Source organism: Odocoileus virginianus, chromosome 20 (assembly GCF_023699985.2).
Source record: "Odocoileus virginianus isolate 20LAN1187 ecotype Illinois chromosome 20, Ovbor_1.2, whole genome shotgun sequence".
NCBI classification, from domain to species: Eukaryota; Metazoa; Chordata; class Mammalia; order Artiodactyla; family Cervidae; genus Odocoileus; species Odocoileus virginianus.
The window spans coordinates 8,008,550-8,031,450 of record NC_069693.1 but is presented as its reverse complement, the minus strand read 5'-3'; the positions used below and the strand labels follow the sequence as shown (position 1 = coordinate 8,031,450).

Genomic DNA, 22,901 nt, shown 5'->3' with positions numbered 1-22,901 from the left:
ACTATTAAAGTGAAGAAAGTAAAAAGCAGAACAAGTGTTATATGTGATGTGAAATCAATTTAAATGTACATACACATGCACACAGACACACACACACAGACAACACAAATAAGTTTGACTTTTGTAGAAGGGAATGGCAACCCACTCCAGTATTCTATTTTTTTTCTTCCTTTTTTTTTTCCCCCAAATATTCTTGCCTGGAGAATTCCAGGGACAGAGGAGCCTGGCGGGCTACAATCCATGGGGTTGCAAAGAGTCAGACATGACTGAGTGACTAAGACACTGTTTGACTTTACTTGGTAAAAGCTCGCTTCCAGGTTTAAATCCCACCAGCTGTGTGACCCTGGGTGAGCTACTTAAAGTCCCTGAGTCTCAGTAAAATGGGAGTAGTAATAACCACTACCACATAGGTTGCTAGGAAGATTACATGAACTAAAAGAGTGGCTGGCATACAGTAAGGGCTCAATAAAGGTTAGCGACCACATTGTTTATCATTCTCATTATCAGCACCCCCATCTCAGCCCTGCCCACTCTGGGTGATCACTGTACAGACCCGGGGCTATCGAGGTCACCGCTGTGTCCTCACACTGCCCAACATGGGGCCAGACAGTGTTTGCTGAACCGTTTAATAAATGAATGAATGAGCTCCCCAGAGAAAGGCCTCTCTCCCTTTCCCTTTTTCTTCATGAAGTCAGGCAGGCCCAGCGAGCCTGACTCATTATATAAAGTAATAAAGGATAAAAAATAATAGTTATTATTTTCTATAATATTATTATTACTGCTCTATTATTTTCAACTTATCTTATTATGTATCTATTGTTATTACTCTGTAACTGTTATTCTACTGTTCTATCATATTCTATTATAATTTTTAAAGTATAATTCTAATACTTTTTCTATGATTGTTATTATTACTCTATTACTACATTTTCTCTTATCCGCTATTATGATTCCCACCCAAGGTCTGCCTGCCCTTCAGGGCACACAGCACAGGTGCGACTTGCAGGACAGGTGGGGAGCCTGGCTGGGGAGGCGGGCAGTGGGCGGGCGGTGGGCGGGCGGTGGGCGGGGCGTGCGCACCTCGGTGATAAGCAGACTTGCAGGACAGGTGGGGAGCCTGGCTGGGGGGGCGGGGCGTGCGCACCTGGGTGATGAGGAACTTGGTGAGGCGCTCAGGCAGCCGGCCCTTCTCGCTGGAGAGGATCATCTCCAGCATGTCCCCGTGCAGCTTCTCCATCACCACGAACACCTTCTCCGGGGTCTCGAACATACATTCCAGGTTGACAATCCCTGGGTGCCGCAGACTCTGGGGTGGGGAGGAGGGCGGTCAGGACCCACGTCGCCCATGAGCTTGGGACCCCAGAGGACAAGCCACAGGAGCGGGCGGACAACAAGCAAGAAGAGGATGTCCCTGGAGGGCCGTTCCCCCCTGGGGGTGGCAGTGGCAGAGGGGAAAGGGTGTCCACAGCCCCAGAGAGGACCACCCCTCTTGCACCACCAGGTGTCCAGAAGGATTTTTACACCATGAAATCATGGTGAAGGCCCAGGGTTGAGGGAGCAAGAGAGAAGGGAGCCTGAAGAAATGGGAAGGAGCTTCGTACATCTGTATCTTTTAAATCCCCGCCCTCCTGGCTCTTCCCCAACCCTTGCCTGGCTGAACCCCATCTCTTCACACAGGTCCCCACCCAGCCTCTTCCCAGGGCTGCAGGCTCCAGCCCCACAACCCTTCCACCTCTCCTCCAATAGCAGCCAGTGGGATCTTCCTAAAGTTCACACATCTGACTCTGTCCCTCTCTTTGCTCAGAATTTTTCCATGGCTCCCTAGTACCCTTAGGAGAAAGCCCATAGGGTGGGTGGGACCCCACCCTGCTCCCTAGCCTCACCGCCTACCACCTTGCTTCACATAAACCATCTAGTAACCTTGAACCCCTTCAAATTCCTAGAAGACTTTGTGTTCCCTCTCAACTCTGGACCTTCGCACAGGCTGATCCCTCTGCTCAGAATACGTGCGCCACCCCTTCAGTCTCAACATGCGTACCGCCTCCTCTAGGAAGCCCTCCCTGACCACCCCCAGACTGGAGGAAGTGGGAAGGGAAAGCCCTTGCATGGTGGGGATGGGGTCAGAGCAGGACCATAGACTCCAGGGGTCACCTGCAGAATGGCCACTTCGTTCCGGAGTTGGCTCTCCTGCTTGGTGGGGAAACGCAGTTTGTCGATGACCTTTACTGCCACGTCCCGGCCTGTCTTCCGATGCTTCCCTGGGCAGAGGGTAGGGGAGGTGGGGGATGAGAGATGTAGGACCTTCCAGTCCTGGCAAGAGGAAGACCCCACTAGAGACACGCAGCTAGAGTTGGGCAGAGGTGGATGAAAGGCCACCAAGGGGGCTCTGAGGGGCCCCCGGGAGCGATGTCAAGGGTGGGTGACCCTAGGAATAAAGGTAGAATGAAGGAAGGTAAAGTAAGATCTCTGAGGCACTATAACATAAGAAGCTAGATTTGTAACCAATCAGAATCCAGCATCTAGCTCTGTGGCCAATCAGTGCAGAGTTTACCTTCCCTATTAATAACGGAGAGAGTCACCGGCCTTTCCGAGTGAGAAAACGTGAGCCTGCAACCATCTGCCCCCAGGATCCAGCTTTCTTAATCAACTAGAAAAGGAGGTGAGCATGTGGCCAAGCAGAAGGGGAGGTCTGGAGCCCAGAAACCCCCAAGACGCCTTTCTAGGTCGGCTCTTGAAATATCCTTACCGCCATAGACCACTCCAAACTGGCCAGAGCCCAGCACCTCGTCAGGGAAGATCTGGTAGACAGTGGCGATGTCCTGCAGGGTGGGGAGGGGAGAGTCAGAGGGGCACATAAAGATAGGGGGTGGTCAAGGAGGCTGGGAGAGCTGGGGGTTGTTTGAAGGGGGGCACATCCTTGGGGCTGCCGGGTGCGGGTGGGGTCTTACCACATTCTCTTGAATCTGGCTGTTAGACACAGAGATGCTCAGAGAAGCTTGTCCTGGGGAGAGGAGAAGGCGGACGTGAGAAGACCCCAGGCTCAAGATCACCCATAACTCCACCCTCTGGAGCCAGTAGTTAGACTAGACTCGTTCACTAAGAACCTCAGTTTTCTCATCCCAAAGAATAGGAATGATAAAAGGGCCTCCCTTCTAGGGCCAATGAGAGGAGGAAATGAGAGGAGCTCAAAATATGTTGTCATGACGCAGTTCACCGAGCATTGCATTCTGTCATCTCAGCACCAAGGGAGGCGTGATGATCCCATTTTACTGAGGAGGAAACTGGGGCTCAGTGGGAAATTGACTCAGGCTTCTTCCCCTGAATTTGCCCCACTACTGACCCAACCAGGGCCAGACATTTCCAAAGTCCTGATCCTTCTGCCATTTGAACATCTGTCCCCTCCCTGAGGAATATTTGGCCCTTGCTCCTTAGCCTCCTCCCTGGTCTCCCTGTCCTGTCTCCATCTCTCCTGTTCTTCCTCCAAAGGGAAGCCAGGGGGATCTTGCCAAAGCATAAGACTAACTCTGTCCTTCCCCTGCTCAAAACCCTGCCATGGGGACTTCCCTGGTGGTCCAGTAGCTAAGACTCCACACTCCCAATGCAGGGGGCTGGGTTCAATCCCTGGTCAGGGAACTAGATCCCACAGGCTGCAACTAAGAATTCCCATGCCCCAACTAAAGCTCTCATGCACTGCAGCTAAGACCTGGCACAGCCAAATAAATAAATATTTTTTTAATTTAAAAAAATTCTGCTATGGCTCCCCAGTGTCCTGAGGGGAAAGGCCAAGTCCCTTAAATAGCATAACAGGAAGTATCTGGCCCCTCTGCCTCTTTGACTTCATCCTCTCCCTTGCTGTTGTGCATTCCTGACATTCAGGCTTCCTTGCCAGGCCTCCTATAGGGCAAAGTCTCTCCTATCTCCGGTCCTCGGCACTTGCTCTTGCCTCTGCCAGGAATGCGCTTTCCCTCACTCTGCACTTAGCTAAATCCTCCTTGTCGCCCAGTCTCAGCTCACATGTTACCCTGGGACCACATCAGATTCCTCTAGCACACGTTTTACATCCCACTTGTCATTCACCCAGGAAGATCTGATGAATGTCTGTCAGTCACCCTGGACTATGAGCTCCATAACATAGTAACCCAGGGCTCTGATCATCCTTTGCCTCTGCCTGAAACGATTTCCCATTTCCTTTCTCTTCATTTCACCCCTCCTTAACCTCCAGGTCTTAGCCTGGATGTTGTGTCCTCCAGGAAGCCCTCCTGGACACTCAGGCTGGGTTAGTCACCTCCTCTGAGCTCCCACAGCCCTCTGGCTCCCCTGTCCCAGCCCTGCCAGCTGTAAGCCTGTCTGGGCACAGGTCTGTCTTCCTTCTGGGACTGTGAGTCCCAGAAGAGCGGGTCCTGGGCTGTTTTGGTCACAGCTGGGCCCACAGCACTGTCTGACACAGGACAGGCACAAAGGAGCATGAATTAAAAAGTCTGAACTCACAATTTGAAGGAGTCATTACTTGCCCCGGGACAAGACTCAGAAAGGGGAAGTGACATGCCCAAAGCTACACATGAGCTCTTAATGATTTAGATTGATTTCTGCTGAGTCCAGAAGCCACATTCTCCTCTCTGCCCTTCCCTGGCTCTTCCCTTCTCCAGGGCCCCACCCAAGCCCTCTGGACCCCTCTTCCCAGGGATCTGGAGTGGGGCCCTTACTGTGGGGTGCGTGGCCGGGGGCACTGGGTGCGTCCTGGAGGATGACAGGCATCAAGGCCTGGCGGATGGCCGTTTCCCAGCCCCGGGCAGTCTCAGCCCCCTGACCGCTAGGCCCGCCTGGGGCCCCACCAGGGGTTTCTCCCACAAAGTAGGTGGCATTGGCAGTGACAATCTCGAAGCAGTGTGGGTTGGTGCCTGGTGGCACGAGGCTGAAGTTCTGGGCCGGCTCCACGGTGAGGATTTCAGACAGTGGAATTTCCTGACAGGACAGAGATAGTATGTGTGAGGGCTCTGGGCAGACCCCAGCACTCTCTACTTACTCAGATGAGCACACATTTTTGCATGGAGTGGTCAGGAAAGCCCTCCTGGTGGAATTTACATGGAAGCAGAGCTCAGAAAGGTAAGAAGAGGCCAGCTGGTGGAGGAATGTTGGGGGGAAAGCATGTGCAAAGATCCTGAGGTAGAAAAGGCTTGTGTTCAAGGGACATGCCATATCCCCATTACATGGATGGTGCCTGGCACAAAGTAGGTATGCCGGGTTTGATGAATAAAAAAGGGAGATCAGGCTAGGGCCAGCTCTGCAGGGCCTCATGGGCCACAGGCAGGAGCCTGAGCTTTGTCTCCAGCGCCCTGGGGAACCATGGAAGGGTTTAGCGCAAGGCAGGGAGCATTTCTCTCTGACTTTGTGTGGAAGGTGAATGAGAGAGGATGGGACTGAGAGAGGAGACAAGGCAGAGGGCAGAGGGGACCCTGGGAGGAGAAAAGGTGGAGGGTCTATGGAGAGGAAGAAGAATATGCTTTGGGAAGTGTTGAAAGACAAAGGAAGGGAGGAAGAAAAGAAGGAAAGAATGAGAAAGAGAGACTTATGAAACCCATAAAGCCAGGAGCCAGGACTTTACTGGGGGTCCAGTGGTTAGGACTCCGAGCTCCCAATGCAGGGGGCACAGGTTTGATCCCTGGTCAGGGATGATCCCACATGCCGCATGGCCAAACCAAACAAACCAGAAGATGGAGACGTTGCAGCAGGGATGGAATTTTAGATAACATGGCTTGAGGAAAATGGGAAGGATGAGAAGAAAGCAGCCATGGGATGGGTTAGGATCGTCCAGAGCGGGTAAACAGTGAGGTGTCTGGGTTTTATTACATGGGCAGTGGGAGCCACTGGGAGGTTGTAATGGTTTTAATGGACTCCTGTGACAGCTAAGTAGAAAAAGACAGTGAGGGCAAGGACAGAAGCGAGGACCTGGGAGGAGACTTGCTGGAACCCAGGACTGGCATGGGAGGCACTGATGAATGAATACAAAGAATGAATTCAATAAATTAACTATAATGTAATAATGATAACACACTTAAAATTACTGGGAGTTTAATGGAGCTTAAATACGCCTGGTCCTAAACGAATTGCTCCACATAGATTATCTCTTTGAATTCTGGCACAGCCTTGCGGCAAGGACTATTCTTGGTCGCCCTTTACAGGTGAGAGGCGCAGGGTGCAGAGAGGTGAGGTAACTTGCCTGGGTCCCCCAGCTGAAAAGTGATGGAGCCGAAATCAAACTCAGGGCACGGCGTCCACGTGGGCGACACTTGCTGATGGGACGGGAGCGCACAAGCAGGGGTTGGACAGAGGGTGTGAGTCGCAGGCGTTTGGCTGAAGCAACTGAGAGAGGAAGGGAGAATATAGCGGACAAAGAGGAGAGGGCTGGGGGACCTGGGAGCCAGAAGGCCCACCTTGTAGTATCTGTTGGTCGTGTTGTTCTGGAAGAGCGTGATGCACTTGCAGTCCAGGCGCCAGTAGTGCCGCTTCCTCTGTTGAGAGAGGTGCTTGAGAGGGTAAGGTCGCCCGCCTGCATACTACTGCAGCTCCGACGCTAATCCCAGCCAAATCCCGCCCCTAATTCTAGCCCCGCCTCACCAGACCGTGCCTTAGTCCCGCCCCCAAATCCCGCCCCGCCCCTCAAGCCCCACCTCCTCCAACTCTAGCCCCACCTACCTGCCCCACCCCACCCCGCCCACCCACTCACCAGTGTATCCTTGTTGCTGTAATGAACCACCCAGCCCTCTCGAAGCGTCGTGCTGGATTTCCGCGTTGTGTGTCGCACTGACTGCACCACCCTCATTAGGGGGATGTACCCCAGGGAGCTGAGAGTCGGGGAGAGAAGGAGAGGTTACAAGCAGAAAATAACCACAGTGCCTGGGGCTACAGCAGGGGGGAGGGGTGCGGAAGTGGGAGTCAATCTCTGGGTGGCTAGGGCGATTTCGGCCACACTTTTTTGCCTGTGTTTCCAGATTTACCATAATGAGGAAGGCGACTCTTGAGAGACCCACATTAAGAGGCTGGTTTCCAAAGTCAGGCTGCCTGGCGAGAACTAATCTCTTCGTGCCTCAGTTTCTCCACCCAAAGGGGTTGTTGCGAGAAGTGAAGCCCTTCTTAGGAGCTTAGCAGAGTGTTTGGCACATGGTGGGCCCCCAATAAGTGGTAATTAGTACTGAACCCACTGATTGTGGAGCCAGTTGTGTGATACCGAGCAAGTGACTCAACCTCTCTGTGCCACTGTGCACACACTATTATTACAGTGAGGAAATGAAGGCAGAGAAAAATTAAGTGACTTGTGCAACTCCAGAGCCAACAATCTCTCTCTCTCTCTCTCTTTTTTTTTTTTTTTTTTGAGAACAATTTCTTGATCCCTGTGCGAGAACCTGGACTGGACTGCCTGTGGCCACTTCTCTTTGCCTCTCTGAGATTCAATTTCCTCATCTGTGAAATAGGCTGCCTCTCCCAATAGCCCTCTCTTCTCAAGTGCTTCAAGGTCCAACTCTGATAGCTTATCACTCTGTTAATGCTAGGAAAGACCTGGAAAGACCTGGGAGAAAGGGATTCTGAGGTTCCAAGCGGCCAGGGCCGGTGGCACTAGGAGGAGACTCGGGGTGACCACTGTGATCTGAATACTGCCCCACCTCCACCCCAGCCTCACTTCCCATCCTCTTCCCCTCATTCTCCCTGCTCCAGCCACTCCAGGTTGCTTGCTACTTCTGCAACAGGTCTCAGGAAACTGGGAAATGTAAAAGTACAGGGTGAAATCAACCCACGGTAGGGATGGGGAAGGAGCCTTCGCTGGATGGGGCCTTGGGTACCTCTCAGATTTGCCCCCCTCTCCTTCCTCCTCCTCGCTGGCATGGAGAGCATTTTCCGAGTGGGAGCCAGGGATGAAACCTGAGTCATCTGGCTCATCCGTGAGGGAGCTCTTGTCAGCCTCGCTGAAATCAGTGGCCTCCTCCATGGGCACATCTGGGGGGACAGGGGAATCAGAGGGGTCTCCACCCAGTCCTGTCGCCTTTTCCCACTCAGCACCCCTAGCTTCTTACCTCCATTGATGAGTGCCTCCCCCAGACAGTCGTTAGGGACGCGGGTGGCGCAGCGTTTGTGACAGTTGAACTTGCAATCTGGTGGTAGGAGGACAAGGAATGTGGAGAGGGAGAGGGGGAGAAGAGAGGTCACCTCTAAGGGTCGACCCTTGATGCCTAGCCCCCAGTCTCAAAAGAGTCTGTTCTTGCTTTGGGGAGCAGGAAAGCTAACTGATCCTACTCTGGTCATCCTGCCTTTGAGTCAAAGTCCTCAAGTATGGAGTGGCTTGATTAAATGGAAGAGGGCCAGATGAAGTGGCCATGGCTTGACAGTCGTAGGACTCACAGAGTCTAAATTTAGTGACTCTACAGTTCTACGATTCTAGACTCTAAGCCTCTAGAATCTGATAGTGTCAAAATTTTCAGGATTCTGTACATCCAGGAATGTAGAACTTAATGTTTCTATAGTTCTTTAGCTCTAAACATCTAAGATTCTAGAATTTGCTTGTTCTGAATCCTAGAATTGTATGGCTCTAAATTTTTATAGATCTAGACTTCTGGTATTCCAGAATTTGATCATTCAAAGTTCTGGGATCCTAGATTTCTAGGACTCTAGAATGTGATGCCTCCAAGGCTATATGGTTCTAGACTTTTCAGACTCAAATATGTTGTTTCTAGGTTTCTATCATTCTCACTTCCTATAGTTTTAAAGTTCTAACATTCTGAGAATCTTTTTTTTTTTTACTTTAAAAATCCCATGTATTTGGAAATTAAATGCACACTTTTAAATGATGGGTGTATCTAAGAAACTATAACAAGGACATAGAAAATATTTGTCATAGAATAGGTATGAAAAGATAATTTACCCGAATTTGTTGCATGCAGCTGTAGTTGCTCAATGCAATTAAGTACAATGTGGAGTCTTGAATAAGGTATGAAACAAACAATGAACACCTGAGAATCTATAATTTGAGAGTTTTAATATTTCTGAGTCTAAGGTTCTGTGATTCATTCTGTTGAATCCTATGATCCAGAAGTCTTGAAACTTATGTTTCTACATTTCTCTGATTTGAGAATTCTCAAGCTTTGTGGTTTTAGAATTCCATGCTAAGAGTCATATGAATATAGATTTCTCAGGCGCTAGGATTACAAGTTTCTAAGGACTGAGGTTCTAGGATTCCAGAATTCCAAACGTTCTAGAACACCAGGATTCAGGGCACTCCCCTCTGAGACCCTGTGCTTCTAAAGAACAGGCCAGAGGCTCTTGTTTGCAGCCACAAGCCCAGCTGAGATCCTAAGCCTGTTAAGATCGTGTGTGTGCGTTGGGGGGGGGGGGGGGGGGGGGCGGATTCTGACTTTGCCCCGCCCCCCCCCGCCCCCCCCCCCCCCGCACCCCGGGGCCCTCGCTGACCTTTGCACTGCAGGCCCTGGCGAAAGAGGCCCTTGAGGAGTTTCTTGCAAGCCTGGCAGACGGTGGGGCGTGTGTAGCTGTGGATGAGGAAGGTGTGCGGCACCTTGACCTTGGACAGCAGCATCTTATCCAGCTCGATGGGGCGACCGGTGTAGGACGAGGCAGAAGATGAAGAGGAGGACGAGGGAGGGCGGCGAGGGATGAGCTCGGTGGTACTACGGCTCTATCAGACGTCAAGAGTGGAAGGGACACTCCAGTGAGTTGCCCCCACACCGGATCCCCCTCAGCCTCCAGCCACTCGCCCTCTCCATTCCCCCAGCCGCTCACCAGCTCATCAGTCATGCTGAGCAGGGACTCAGAGGTGCCCAGGCGCACCGAGTGGCCGCTGGCCAGAGACGTGGACGACAGGCGTCGCTTGCGCGCCCCGCTGCAGTTGTTGGGGATGCTGAAGGCGCAGCGCTTGTGGTAATTCAGTCCGCAGCCTGTTGGGGGCGCCAGACGGTCAGATTCAGAGCCTCTACCGGGTCCAGGCTCTAAAGCTCCGCTCACCCCTTCCTCCTCCTTTTCTGAAGCTCTGGAATAGAGCAGATCCCTCGAGATACCTCTTCCTAGTGTAATTAACTTCAACGGAAAACTACAAAACCCATTTCAGGCAGAACTGCTAAGGGCTGAGAGACTGCAGGAATAAAGGTCTGGGGAATTCCCTGGCAGTCCTGTGGTTAGGACTCTGCGCTTTCGCTCTTGAGGATACCGGTGCAATCCCTGGTTGGAACAATAAGCTCCAAGATGCGTGGGGCAGCCAGAAAAGAAATAAAGAAAGAAAGGTTTGGGCCACCACCCTGGGCAGGTGAGGTGTTGGCTGAGGGCGAGGGAAATATGGACCAGGCAGTGGAGAAGGAAGACAAAGAAGCCACAGCCACGTGGCTAGTTGCAGCCCCGAGGATTGTCACAGTCAGGACAATTTCTTCCTTACTTTGCTATGAATACGTGCGGATACCAAATATTTTCTTCTTCCCTCCTCTACCCCGTTATCCTCTAACATAAGATATTAATAATAACTAGCTTTATATCATGGTATGTAAGTTGTTGTTGTTCAGTTGCTAAGTCGTGTCTGACTCTTTTACCACCCCATGGACTGTAGCACCTCCAGGCTCCTCTGTCCGTGGTATTCTCCAGGCAAGAATACTGGAGTGGGTTGTCATTTCCTTCTCCAGGGGATCTACCCGAACCAGGGATCAAACCTGCGTCTCCTTCACTGGCAGGCAGATTCTTTGCCACTGAGCCACCTGGTGAGTCCCGATATCTCAGTTACAGGATATCAAAGGAGAATAGGGACTATCACATGAGGACTTTGCCTTCTGGGGAAAGAGCACATTTTCAGTCCCACTCCGGATGGTTGTATCATATGAGGTGGAAGTGTGCCTTTGTTCTTTCTTTTCTATTTTTAATCCTTGACCATGATAGAGTCAGGCTCAGCTTGTCATTTCCTACTGGACTTCCTGAACGCTTCTCCATACACCTCTGATAATTCCAGATGACTCCAGGACTGCCCTCTGGAGCAAAGAATCTTCCTTCAGGGACTCCCTTGGCTAAGACTCCATGCTTTCCAATGCAAGGGGCCTGGGTTCAATTCCTGGTCAGGGAAATAGATCCCACATGCTCCAACTAACAGTTGGAATGCTGCAACTAAAACCCAGCACAGTCAAACAAATTAAATACTAAAAAAAAAAAAAAAAATGTTCCTCCATCCTTTGGAAACTTCTTTTGGAACACCTCATGAAACCTGCCTTCTGGCAGCCTGCCTGTTACAGACTTTCCTGCTCAGTAATTCCTCCTCCTAGGCAGTCTCGAATGCATGATGTCACAACTGCAGATGTAAGCTTCAGGGCCACTGTTGGCACTGCCAGGAGATCCAGGCTGGCAAATCGCACACAGGAACCATGTCTCAGTTTCAGTCTTTAATCACTCACATGCTTCACAGAATTTCAGAATCTCATCTTTGACTCCTAGCACGAATACTAAAGTGGAGTCAATCTCCTGTAGGAAGGTTGTCACTGGCATTAAGGACAGGCATTTGGGCCTCTTCTGGAACCACGTGTACTTGGACTATCATCTGTGACGCCGGGCCAATGAAGTCCACTCAGAGAGTGGCCATTAGAACTTAATGACACCAGGGATATGCCATAATGAAGGTTATGCAAACCAAGACATCAAGAGTTGGATACAACGTGTAGACGATGGCAATATTGATAGCAGCTTTGAATGCACTAAATTGGTTTTTGCAGGCCTAATACAGCTGTTATCTTTAGAGCCCTTAAATAATGCCATGAGTGTATTTAATTATGCTTTGTTTTTTGTTGTTTTTGGCCATGCAGCATGCAGGATCTTAGTTCCCCAACCAGGGGTCGAAGCTGTGTCCCCTGCAGTGGAAGAGTGGGTCTTAACCACTGGCCCACCAGGGAAGTCCTCCACAAGCATATTTAGGGCTGCTGTTGCTGCTCAGTAGCTTCAGTCATGTGCGACTTTTTGCGACCCCATAGACTATAGCCCGGGCTTCCCTGGTGGCTTAGTGGTAAAGAATCTGCCTGCAATGCAGGAGCCACAGGAGGCCTGGGTTTGATTCCTGAATCGGGAAGATCCCCTGGAGAAGGGCATGGCAACCCACTCCAGTATTCTTGCCTGGAGAATCCCATGGATAGAGGAGCCTGGCAGGCTACGGTCCATGGGGTCGCAGAGAGTTGGACATGACTGAAGCGACTTAGCATTCATGCACACACGCAGACTGTGACTCTCCAGGCTCCTCTGTCCATGGGATTCTCCAGGCAAGAATACAGATGTGAGTTGCCGTGCCCTCCTCCTCCAGGGCATCTTTCTGACCCTGGGGATTCAATCTGCACTTCCTGCCTGCATTGCAGGCAGATTCTTCACCGCTGAACCACTAAGGAAGTCCCATATTTAGGAATGCATGATAAGAGTCTTCACCAGTACCATGGGCCATCTGAAACATAGGGTATCAGGGTCTCAGATCTCTATATGACCTGACAGCCACAAAGCCAGAGATCCTTAGACAATGGGACATCTGAGAATATCCTCTAACAGTGGGTCACACTGAATAAGCAACGGCGGTGCAGATCATCATCTTAGAATGGATGGTCCTCATTTGCTGTGTATAGAGCCCAGCTAAAGCGTGCAGTGCCGCCCTTATCTTCAGGGTAGGCGTGATCTCAACGTTCTTGATCAGAAGCATCAAAGACAGAAACAGTGAACCTGTGGACCCCAACTCTTGGGCTTAACCTTAAGACAACTTGTCTCAAAGGAACACACTGTGTTCCTTTATTTTTTTTAAAGTATGACTTAAGGATATGTGTAAGGGTGCTTGTTATGGACTGAATGCTTGTGTTCTCCCCAGATCCATCTATTGAAGCCCTAATCGTCAATGTGACTGTATTTGGAGATAGGGCCTTTAAGGAAGGAATTAAGTTTAAGCGAGGCCCTAAGGATGGGGCCCTGATCAGGGGGACCGGGATCCTTATAAAAAGAAGAGACATGAAAAACCGCCCTCTCCCCACGTGCTATGTGAGCACACGATGAGATGGTGGCCATCGTCAAGCTATGAAGACAGCCCTCGCCAGGAGCCACATCTTGTCAGAACCCAGATCTTGGACCTTCCAGCCTCCAGAACCAAGAGAAAATAAATTTCCATTGTTTACACCACCCAGCCCTTGATCTTTTGTTAGGACAGCCCTAGGAGAAGGAAGTGCCAAGTTGCCACGGGGTGGACGCTGATGGTCAGCTCTATGTGTCACATCCCCAGTTATTAATCTGCGTGTTACTGCGAAAGTATTTGGCGATGTGATTCAAGTCCACAATCAGCTGACTTTACGTGAGGGACTCATCCTAGTTAATCTGGGTGGGCCGGTTTCAGTCAGTTGAAAGGTTTAAAGAGCAACCTGAGATTTCCCAGGTGGAGAGACGTTTCAGCTCTTGCCTGAGAGTTCAGCCTGCCCTTCCTGACGACCCACCACATGGATTTCAGTGTTGCCAGCGCACGCAATCCTGGAAGCCAATTCCCTCCAAAAAAATACTTTAATATATGCTCCCTACAGGCTCTGTTTATCGCATTGGTGCCTGACTGGTACGGGTTCCGCTCTCTTCTCCATCACCCCTTTTCTACCCCCAAAGCATCTGTCTCTTACGGCTCCCTCGGAGCTCCACCTCCCAGTACCCATCCCCCACCCCCAAACCTAGTCCCACCCAGGCCCCGCCCCCACCCAGACCCCGCCTCCTGCCCCCACCTCCAGTTCCTCCCCCAAGCCCTGCCTCCGGGCGCTCACCTCGCCTTCCGAGCACCCCCTCTTAGGCCCCACCTCCAGGTCCTGAGCTCCACCCCGGCCCCGCCCTCACGCCCACGCCCTTCCTCTCGGCCCCGCCTCCAGCCCCCTCGGTCTCTCACCATCACACTTGAGGCCCTGGCGAACTAGGCCGAAGAGCATTTCCCCGCAGTGGTCGCAGAAGGCAGGCGCTCGGTACGAATGAACGGTGAGGGCATGCGGGCGAATTTGGAAGTCCTCGAAGGTGGCCGAAGCTGCAGGCAGCAGGGAGGGGCGCATGGTTGAGCCGCGACCAGCGGTGGCCATTTCAACCCCCGCGTTCCCAGGTTTCTGCCAGTCCTCCCAGCTGCAAGGTTTGATCTCTCCTTCAATCATTTACTCGCATCCTACATTCGACCTGGGTTCAAATCCCAGCTCCACCACTGGCCAGAACACCTATGTACCTATGCCAGGAGCTGAGGGGAGGGGGAATGGGGAGTTGTTTAATGGGTGCAGAGTTCCAGTTTTGCAATATGAAAGCAGTTTTGGAGGTTGATTGCATAACAGTGTGAATGTGATTAACACTGCTAAACACTGGACTTTTTAAATGGTTAAAATGGTAGTTTTATGTTATGTATATTTCATCACAATTTTAAAATGTTTAACTCAAAAAAAAATACAAATGCTTGGGTCCCACCCTCAGTTTCTGATCTACTTGATCTGGGAAGTGTGAAAAAAAAAAAGAGAGAAAGAGAAAGACAAAACAAAAGCAATACCTATGTTTCTTACTTTTCTCATCCGTAAAATGGAAATTCAACAAATAGTTTCTGGATATTGTTCCAGGGGCTGGGGACACTACATAGAACAACACAGACAAAATCTCTGCCTGGCCTCTAGTAAGGGAGACTGACAAACAAAATAAATAAGATAAATACTCTCATTTAACAGTCTCCCAATCTAGCAGTTACTCTGTGCCAGGCCTGTGCTGAGTTGTTGTTGCTGTTTAGTTGCTAAGTTGTGTCCAAGTCTTTTGTGGAGTCTGTAGCCCACCATGAGATTTCCCAGGCAAGAATACTAGAGTGGGCTGCCATTTCCTTCTCCAGGGGATCTTCTTGATCCAGGGATCACACCTGTGTCTCCTGCACTGGCAGGTAGGTTCTCTATCACTGAGCCACGGAGCCACACTGTGCTGAGTACTTTATAATATTAACAAATTTAGCCTTCTCAAGAGCCCACTGAGGTACATGATTATGCCTATTTTCTAGATGAAAAGACTACAGCACAGATAGGTGAAGCAATCTGCCCAAGGTCACACGGCTAGCAAGGTACAGAACGCAAATTCAAATCCAGGCCGGGGTGGCTCTAGAGTTCATGCTTTTAACCCTGTACATGAGAGTGTTAGTTGCTAGTCGTGTCCGACTCTTTGCGAGCCCATGGACCATAGCCTGTTAGGCTCCTCTGTCCATGGGATTCTCCAGGCAAGAATACTAGAGTGGGTTGCCATTCCCTTCTCCAGGGGATCTTCCTGACCCAGTATACATAAGGCTTCTGAAATTTTTAAGCAATAAAATATACACTAACTGAGAAGTCAGTAAATGCTTGGGAGAAAAATTAAGCAAAGAGGTTAGATAGGGAAGATGCAAGAGGTACCATTTTAAATAGGTGGTCAGGGGAAGTCCCTGGTGGTCCAGTGGTTAGGACTTGGTGCTTTCACTGCCTGGGGCTGGGGATCAATCCTTGGTTGGGGAACTAAGATCCTCAAAAGCTGTGCTACACGGCCAAAATAAAATAGGTAGTCAAGGAAGGCTTTCTTGAGGAGATGACATGAAGATATAGGCCTGAAAAAGGTAAGGGTCTGGGCCATGCAGAAATCTAGCAAAGAACAGGACCAGTATCTTTCTTTCTTTTTTTTTTTTAAAAGTATTTTATTTATTTGGCTGCACTGGATCTTAGCTGTGGGATATGGGATCTAGTTCCCCAAGCAGAGATTGAACCCGGGCCCCCGGCATTGGGAGCACAGAGTCTTGGCCACTGGACCACCAGGGACGTCTCCGTGCCCAGTATCTTAATAGTATCTGCTTACAGTTCTTTTTAATGGGTTAAATGAATATATGGAAAGCTCTATTTGTTTTGTTTTGTTTGCACCTTACCACATTGCTGATGGGATTTTAATTCCCAGACCAGGGATTAAACCTGGGCTCTTGGCAGTGAGCTTGGAGTCCTAACAACTGGACTGCCAGGGAAGTCCTGGAAAACTCTTAAAATAGTACCTGACACAGAGAAAATGCTCAATAATATGTTAACTATTATTTTAAAAGTTTTTTTTTGGACTAAATCTTGTTGGGCTCCCTACCCCCACCCATTTTTTTGTCTATCATTAAGTTACTTTTCTTATATTATGCAATGGAAAGGGAACTGTGTTCTATGTGCCAAGCACTGTTTACACACTCAGGATAAAGCTCTGAACAAGAGAGATTTTTCACCCCACTCTCAGAGAGCTGACATTCTTTTGAGGAAAGAGACAAGAAACACTAAAAAAGGAAAGAATAGGGACTTCCTGGTGATTCAGTGGCTAAGATTCTGCACTCCCAATGCAGGAGGCCCAGGTTTGATCCCTGGTCAGGGAACTAGATCCCACAAGCCAAAACTAAGACCTGGCACAGCCAAATAGGTAAAGATATGTTAAAAAACAAAAACATCAAAAGCCAAAACCAGAAACAAAAAAGCAAGTGCAAAGGTCCTGAGGTGGGAGGGAGCTTGGTTTCTTCAAGGGACAGAAGGCAGACAAGATGGTTGGACCAAAGAAAGTAAGAAGGACAGTGTTAAGGGATGGATTCAGGGAATTGGCAGGGGCCAGGTCATGCACAGCCTTGAGACCACATTGAGGAGTTTGCATTTTTTTCTTCCAAGGGTACTGGGGAGCCATGGGTGGATTCTGAATGGTGGAATGTCATGAGCTGACTTAGGTGTTACTGCAGTAATCTAGGCATGAGGTGATGGCGGCTTGGATCCATGGAGAGAATAAGAAATAGCTTCAGGATGTAAACTAAGGCTGAGATCAGTAGGTCCGATGATGGACCAAGTAAAGGGGTACGAGAAAAAGAAGAGTCAGGGGTGACCCAAGGTTTGGGGCTTGAGCACCTGGGTGAATGGTGATATCCTTCACCAAGCTGGAGAAGATAGTGGGAAGAGAAGGGTTAGAAGGGCGGGGGACTTCCCTGGTGGTCCAGTGGTTAAGACACTGCACTTCCACTGCAGAGGGCATAGGTCCAATCCTTGGTGGGGGAACTAAGATCCCATATGCCCAGCGGTGTGACAAAAAAAAAAAAAAAGAAGGCAAAATCAAGATTTCTGTCTTGGACAGGCTATATCTGAGGTACCTGGAGGCACCCGGTAAAAGCATCAGGAAGATAGCTACATGAACAAGACTAGGGTTTAGGGGGAGACCAAGATGAAGATAAACATCCAAGGGTTGTGAGACTCTAGGAGGGAGGTAAATCCAAACTTCTAATTGTCATCCATCCATCCAGCAAATTTTACTGAGCATTGGAGCATTCAGGGTGGGGTTGGGGGCAAAGGAGGACACACAACCTGAGTAAGGAAGGTACCTCCCACCCACCTCAGCCTTTCTGAAAGAACCAAGGGCTAAAGATTCCTCTAAGTGCTGAGAGCTTGCACATCTTTCAAATGGGAATGGCCAGTGGGTGGGCTCGATTCTGGCTGAAAATCCAGGTGCCCGGGTTTCATCTCCCGCTGCAGAATCTGAATTAAGCATGTCATCGAGAGGAGACACAGACAGCAAAACATTTTGAACTTTATATCAAGGTGACGCGTAGGTCTAGAAAGGGACAAATCAGAAACGCATAGCTCGATGAAACGTCAAACTGTTTACGCCGTGTCACCAGCATCCTGATGGATAAATGGAAGTTTCAACCACTGAGACCGCCCCCCCCCCACCCCGCCCACTGCAGCTTCCTCAGAGGCACCCACTCTCCTGGCTTCTGCCAAAATAGCGTAAATGTCTTTGTGCTTCGTAAATGCCATGATTCAATGCCTAGCTTAGCTTCTGTCCCTTAAGCAAGGTGTGTGAGATCCATCCGGGTTGCTCTGGCTCATTTACGTTCAGTGCGTGGCGAATTCCACGGTGTGCAGGGACCACATCTACCCATTCCGGGAAGCAGGAGTTTTTAAGAGCTCCTGCGGGTCTCCTAATTTGCAGCCATCGCTTAGAACCGCGGGTCCCTAACTTGAAGAACTGAGTGTCTGGGCCTACCCCGCCCCGCCTCCTACCGATGTCCCGCCCCCCGCTCGAGGCTCCGCCCCTAGGCGGGCCTCGGCCTCTCACCCGACAGTACCACCTCCACCAGGTCGCCCTCCTGGATGTCTCCGGCGGAGCGAACCAACTGCAGGAGGTTGGCCGACGTGGGGTCATGTTTGAAGAGCAGGATCTTGTCGTAAAGGCCGTAGAAGCCACACTCGGGGAACTGAGGGGCGGGAGAGGGACGTGGTGATGGAAAAGCTCAGAGCAGCGGTCTGGAACCTTCCCAGGGCAGGGCCGGCTGTTTCCCCCGGAAACTCAAGAGACCCCACAACCCCTTGCTTCCTGCCTGTACCCTCCCAAACCCAGCTAGAGCTGAGCCGGGCAGGGTGCCAGAGACCCAGGTGTGCTGAGGGAGAGCCGCCTGCCAGAGGTGGGGAGGGAGACTGGCTCTGGGATCTCGGGGATCTAAATCTTCTGGAAGTGAGAGGGGCAGGGCTGAGTGAGCACCCCTTCCCTTCTCTCCACACCACCTCCTGCTCCCGCAGCCCCCCACTTCCCCCCTCCTTGTCCCCCAACTACCAGTTTCCTTCCTGAATCTATTGTCCTTGTTACCTGGCTCCACGCCCAGCACTGGGGCTGGGCAATCTGGAAGGAGGAGATTTAAGACTCCTGGTTGGGGGTGGTGGGGTGGCGTGGGGGGGTGGTGCAGAAAGTCTAGGGCTCCAAGGAGTTGGAGATAGGCAGGGTGCCCCCACCCAAAGCCCCAAGGACCCAGGTGCCCCGGTTCCCAGCTTAGGGAGGTGGGGGCAGGAAATGAAACCTGTAGAACAGAAAGTGAAACCACCCAGGTGGAGCTGCTGGAAGGAAGGAAAGGGGCCCTACTACACCTGGACAGGGAGGGCAGAAAAGAAAACTGGGGTGAGGACTGAGGGGGTAGGCTGAGGACTTGAGCAGATAAAGAATCTCACCTAGGGAACAACTGCTCTCCCCTCAGCCTGACTCCCCAAGGAGCAGGCTGAGTTGGGTGTGGGAGCTGGTTGAGGGGAAGGGGGTTGGTGGCAAAGGAAACTCATCTGTTCTTGCTGCTGGGAGAGGGTCCCCAGGTGCCAGGACTCCAAGTCCTGACTGCCCCTGGGGGCTTTCTCTAAGTTTCCTTGTCTGTAAAATGGGAGAGTTGGCCAGGTTCCTCGTGTTTTCTCTGAAGCCCAGAGAATCCATTCCCAGGAGTCTAAGAAGATTCTAGAATTTGAATATTTGGGGATTCCAGCATGCGCCTATGATAGGATTCATTTCTAGATTCCAACGAATTATTATAAGGTTTAGACTTTTAACTACCTAGATTAGCAGTAGCCTAATATTTTAATGTTATAGGGATCTGCCAAACTAGAATTCTAATATTTGAATATCTTAGCCTAAAAGGATTTCAACAACCCAGCATACCAAAATTCTACATTTTAATGCTCTAGGATTCTAACAACAAGGGAATCGAATATTCCAACATTTTAATGTTCTAGTATTTCAACCACCTCGGGGTCTAATGTTTGAACACTTCAATACCAGAGGAGTCAGTTACCTAGCAGTTGCATATTCCAACAATGTAGAATTCTAACATTTTTAAAGTTCAAAATTCCAACAGTAGAGTAGCCCACTATTCTAACTTCTAGCGTTCTCGAATTCAAGCATTGTGTCCCACCTGATTTTCCCCTTGACAAGATTCCCCAGGCCCCAACCCCAGTGACCGTGATGTCCAAAGCAAAGAGTGGGATGGAGTGGGGAAGGCTCGTGTTGACAGGCCAGCCTCAGAGCTGAAGGGTGGGGACACCGATCAGGAGCGGGGACAGAGACCTCAGAACCTCTGGGGATTTCGAAGAGGCGCGCCTGCCCCTCCACACACATGTCCGGCCTGGGGGAGGGCAGAGATTGGTCTCTGAGACCTCACTTGCCCCTGGCAGTTAGTCCAGGGTGCGCACCCACACCCACACATGTCACCCGATCGCCCAGGCCGACCCGGCTTCAATTTCTACTGTTTCCACCAAGTCGGAGGCTGGGGTGGGCCCAGGCAGGGAGGTCTCCCACATCTGGGGCTCCCGCCTGCTCCTTCTCGGCTCCTACACCTGGCCGGCCCCTCCCTTCCTCCCTGCTGTCTGCAGCAAACAAAAACATGCAGGGACATGCAATTCGGGGAAGCCTCTGGGGAACCCCACCCTGGACCAGGCCTCTCTCAAAGGGTTAGTGGGGTGAGGAGGCAACTGGGGGGGCCAATGCTGCACCCCACCCCTCAGCAGCCCAAGGCTTAGTCCACTTCTCTCCCTCTTCCTTATAGTGGGCTCGAAACTACCTCTGCCAGCACCCACCCCCCACTCCTCTCCTAAAGCTGGGGCGGGGGAAACCTGTGTGCTCACCTTCTGGTCGACGATGGAGCAAGCCAGCTGCTTCACGTGGGCCAGCTCAGAGGCGGCGGGCAACAGGACGAACTCGCGGGTCAGCCCGATCTGGATGTGGAAGGAGACCCCCGAGCCCGGGGCTGGGACCTGGGGCAGCAGCGGTGGCGGCGACTGCAGTTCCAAGCCGCCGGAGGGCGAAGGTGACCCCGGCCCGGGAGAGCCCGGGAGCCCGGCGGGATGCGAGGGGGCGGCGGCCATAGGGGAGGCCCGGGGTCGGCCGCCCGGCGCCCACCCCGGGATCCGGCTGGAGAAGCCTGAGCAGGGAGGCTTGGGTCACTGTAAACCGGGGATCTTATAAGCGGGGATCCCGGGGATCCAAGAAGAGAACACTGCCTGGCAGGTTGAGGGAACTCGAGGATGGTGGGACCCTGGGAAGTTAGAGAAAAGGAATCTAGTGGATCAGACGCCCACCCGGGGAATTAAAGGATCACAGATGATCAGAAAGGAGAAATCTAGTGGTTCTGGGGAGGGGGGCCAGCAATTGGGAGATACCAAGAAATCAAAGAAGAAAATCTAGTAGGTCCGGGTCACAGCGATCAGAAAAGCCCAGGATCCAAAGGATCCGTGGAGAGAGAAGGGATTGGAAAGGGAGCAGGTGGAGTCGAGAAGTCAGTGACTCTAGGAAGAGAATCCATTTAAGAAGGGGGCCAGAGGGATTCTCCAGACCTTGGGGGTGGAGAGCAGGAGCCTCTGAGTCGGGGATCGAATGGATCCCAGGGATCCGATGGCGGGCCCGGGGATGGGCAGAGGGATCCCGAGGGCCGGGGTGCTAAGGAGGGAATCTCACGGGTCTCGGAAGTTGGAGAAAAATTCGGTCGAGCCCCGCGGGGAAGGCGGTGTTACCATCGGCAGTGGGGTGGCGGGGGGTGGGAAGGAGGGGAAAGTCACCCAGCGCAGGGAGCCCGTGGCTCTTTTTCCCCCTCCAAAGTTTAACTCTGCGGCGGCAGCCCAGGAGGAAGTGTTCAGAGTGACAGTTCAGTCGGCCAATCGGCACCGACCTTGGTGACGTCAGAGAGGGTGGAACTTGATGAGAGCCTGGGGGCGGAAGAGGAGGGCGGGCTCAGCGCGCCTCCAGGTTGGGGGTAACACCTCCCCCGCCCAGGCCTGGGAACCTGGGGTGGGAGATGCAGGACTGGGAGGAGAGACCGATTCCTCCCACCAACAAACCCTTGTCTGGAAAGTTGACTTTTCCCTCAGCTGGTGAGGGAGGAACAAGCCACCCTCTCCCCCACCACAGGTCGCGAGGCCGGGGCTGAGGAGGCGTCTGGCCCTTTAAGTAAGGGAGCCATCTCGCCTGGCCTGCATCCGGCGCCCACCGCAGGGGAAAGGGTGGGAGACAGTGTCAGGTCCGGCCCGCTCTCCGGAGTGAGCCTGCCTCTTCCCAGAGCGTCACCCCTCCTCCCCCGCGACACACCCCAGCCCATTCCACAGGTGGGAAGACCGAGGCCTCCAGATGGGCAGAGATCCTTGCCTTGGGTCTTGCTCCAACGACTTTGGCCAAAGTGCCACGAACAGACGGGAGTGTCAGGGCTGGTGCACGCTGTGCCGGTAGTCAGGCACAGGGCCGGTGGAGAAGGGGTGTAGTTTCCTTCCTCCTCTAGTCAGCTTCCCACTCTGCCCCAGTCTTTAGAAGGGTGAAGAGCCAAATAAAAGCCTAGGGGCGCCTGGAAGAACCATAGCAACCAGGGAGGACCACACATCCTCACCACCTCACAGACGGAAAGCACATTGTTTTCCGGGGCAAGTGTGCACGTGTCTCTCTCTGGGTAACTTTAGGTTGGTGACTTCTCCACTCTGAGGCTGTTTCTCTTATCTCTCAGATGGGACAACAATTGGCCTGACCCCAGAGGGTCTTTGTGGGGATTAATGAAACGGTGTAAGTGTTGCCTAAAACACAGTAGAAGCTCAGTCCTGCTGGCTCTGACTCTAATGAATGTGCTGACACTCGGGTGCTGTGGGTGGGTTTGCTCAGTCATTCAGCAAGTATGAATTGAGGCCCTAGAATGTGCCAGGCCTGTCATAAAACACCCCTTCAAGGAGCCATTTGGACTTGATTTCTCCTCCCCAGCTAATAATAAGGGTCGCTATCATTTAGTTTACATACAGGAAGCTGAACCCTCAGAGAGGCAGAGTGACTTGGCCAAGATCATCCAGCGGGTAACTACCACCCATGGGCTTCATCGAGAGGCCAAGGCCTGGCTGAGCCCGAGAAGCATCCAGGTTGAGATGGGCCACTGTATCTGGGATCCCAACCAGCAGGACTGGGTGGGGGATGAGGACCTCAAAACGAGCCCCCTGCTCCTAAGAGGGCTGTTGGGGGGCAGCTGAGGTCGGTACAGTAGCGAATCTGCCACCACATCCGGGGGCTGGCTGGGGCTGGGGAAGGAAGTCTGAGGCTGGGGCGAAAACCTAAACCACCACCTGGGGAAG

The 22,901-nt window shown here is 51.8% G+C and overlaps 1 protein-coding gene across 1 annotated transcript in view; it reads right to left on the bottom strand.

Moving 5' to 3' along the window:
* Positions 1–21,365, bottom strand: part of PRKD2 (protein kinase D2) — a 32,405-nt gene extending 11,040 nt beyond the window's left edge. Inside the window, exons 1-14 of the mRNA XM_070450670.1 lie at positions 20,430–21,365; positions 18,112–18,250; positions 13,910–14,041; positions 9,784–9,938; positions 9,457–9,679; positions 8,067–8,144; positions 7,836–7,989; positions 6,725–6,842; positions 6,432–6,509; positions 4,704–4,962; positions 2,949–3,001; positions 2,747–2,819; positions 2,152–2,258; positions 1,145–1,306 (exon numbers count right to left, since the gene is read on the bottom strand). Coding sequence (XP_070306771.1) covers positions 1,145–1,306; positions 2,152–2,258; positions 2,747–2,819; positions 2,949–3,001; positions 4,704–4,962; positions 6,432–6,509; positions 6,725–6,842; positions 7,836–7,989; positions 8,067–8,144; positions 9,457–9,679; positions 9,784–9,938; positions 13,910–14,041; positions 18,112–18,250; positions 20,430–20,669 — 1,971 coding nt within the window. The 5' untranslated portion in view covers positions 20,670–21,365. The remainder of the gene's footprint in view (positions 1–1,144; positions 1,307–2,151; positions 2,259–2,746; positions 2,820–2,948; positions 3,002–4,703; positions 4,963–6,431; positions 6,510–6,724; positions 6,843–7,835; positions 7,990–8,066; positions 8,145–9,456; positions 9,680–9,783; positions 9,939–13,909; positions 14,042–18,111; positions 18,251–20,429) is intronic.
* Between the last annotated feature and the right edge of the window lie 1,536 nt (positions 21,366–22,901).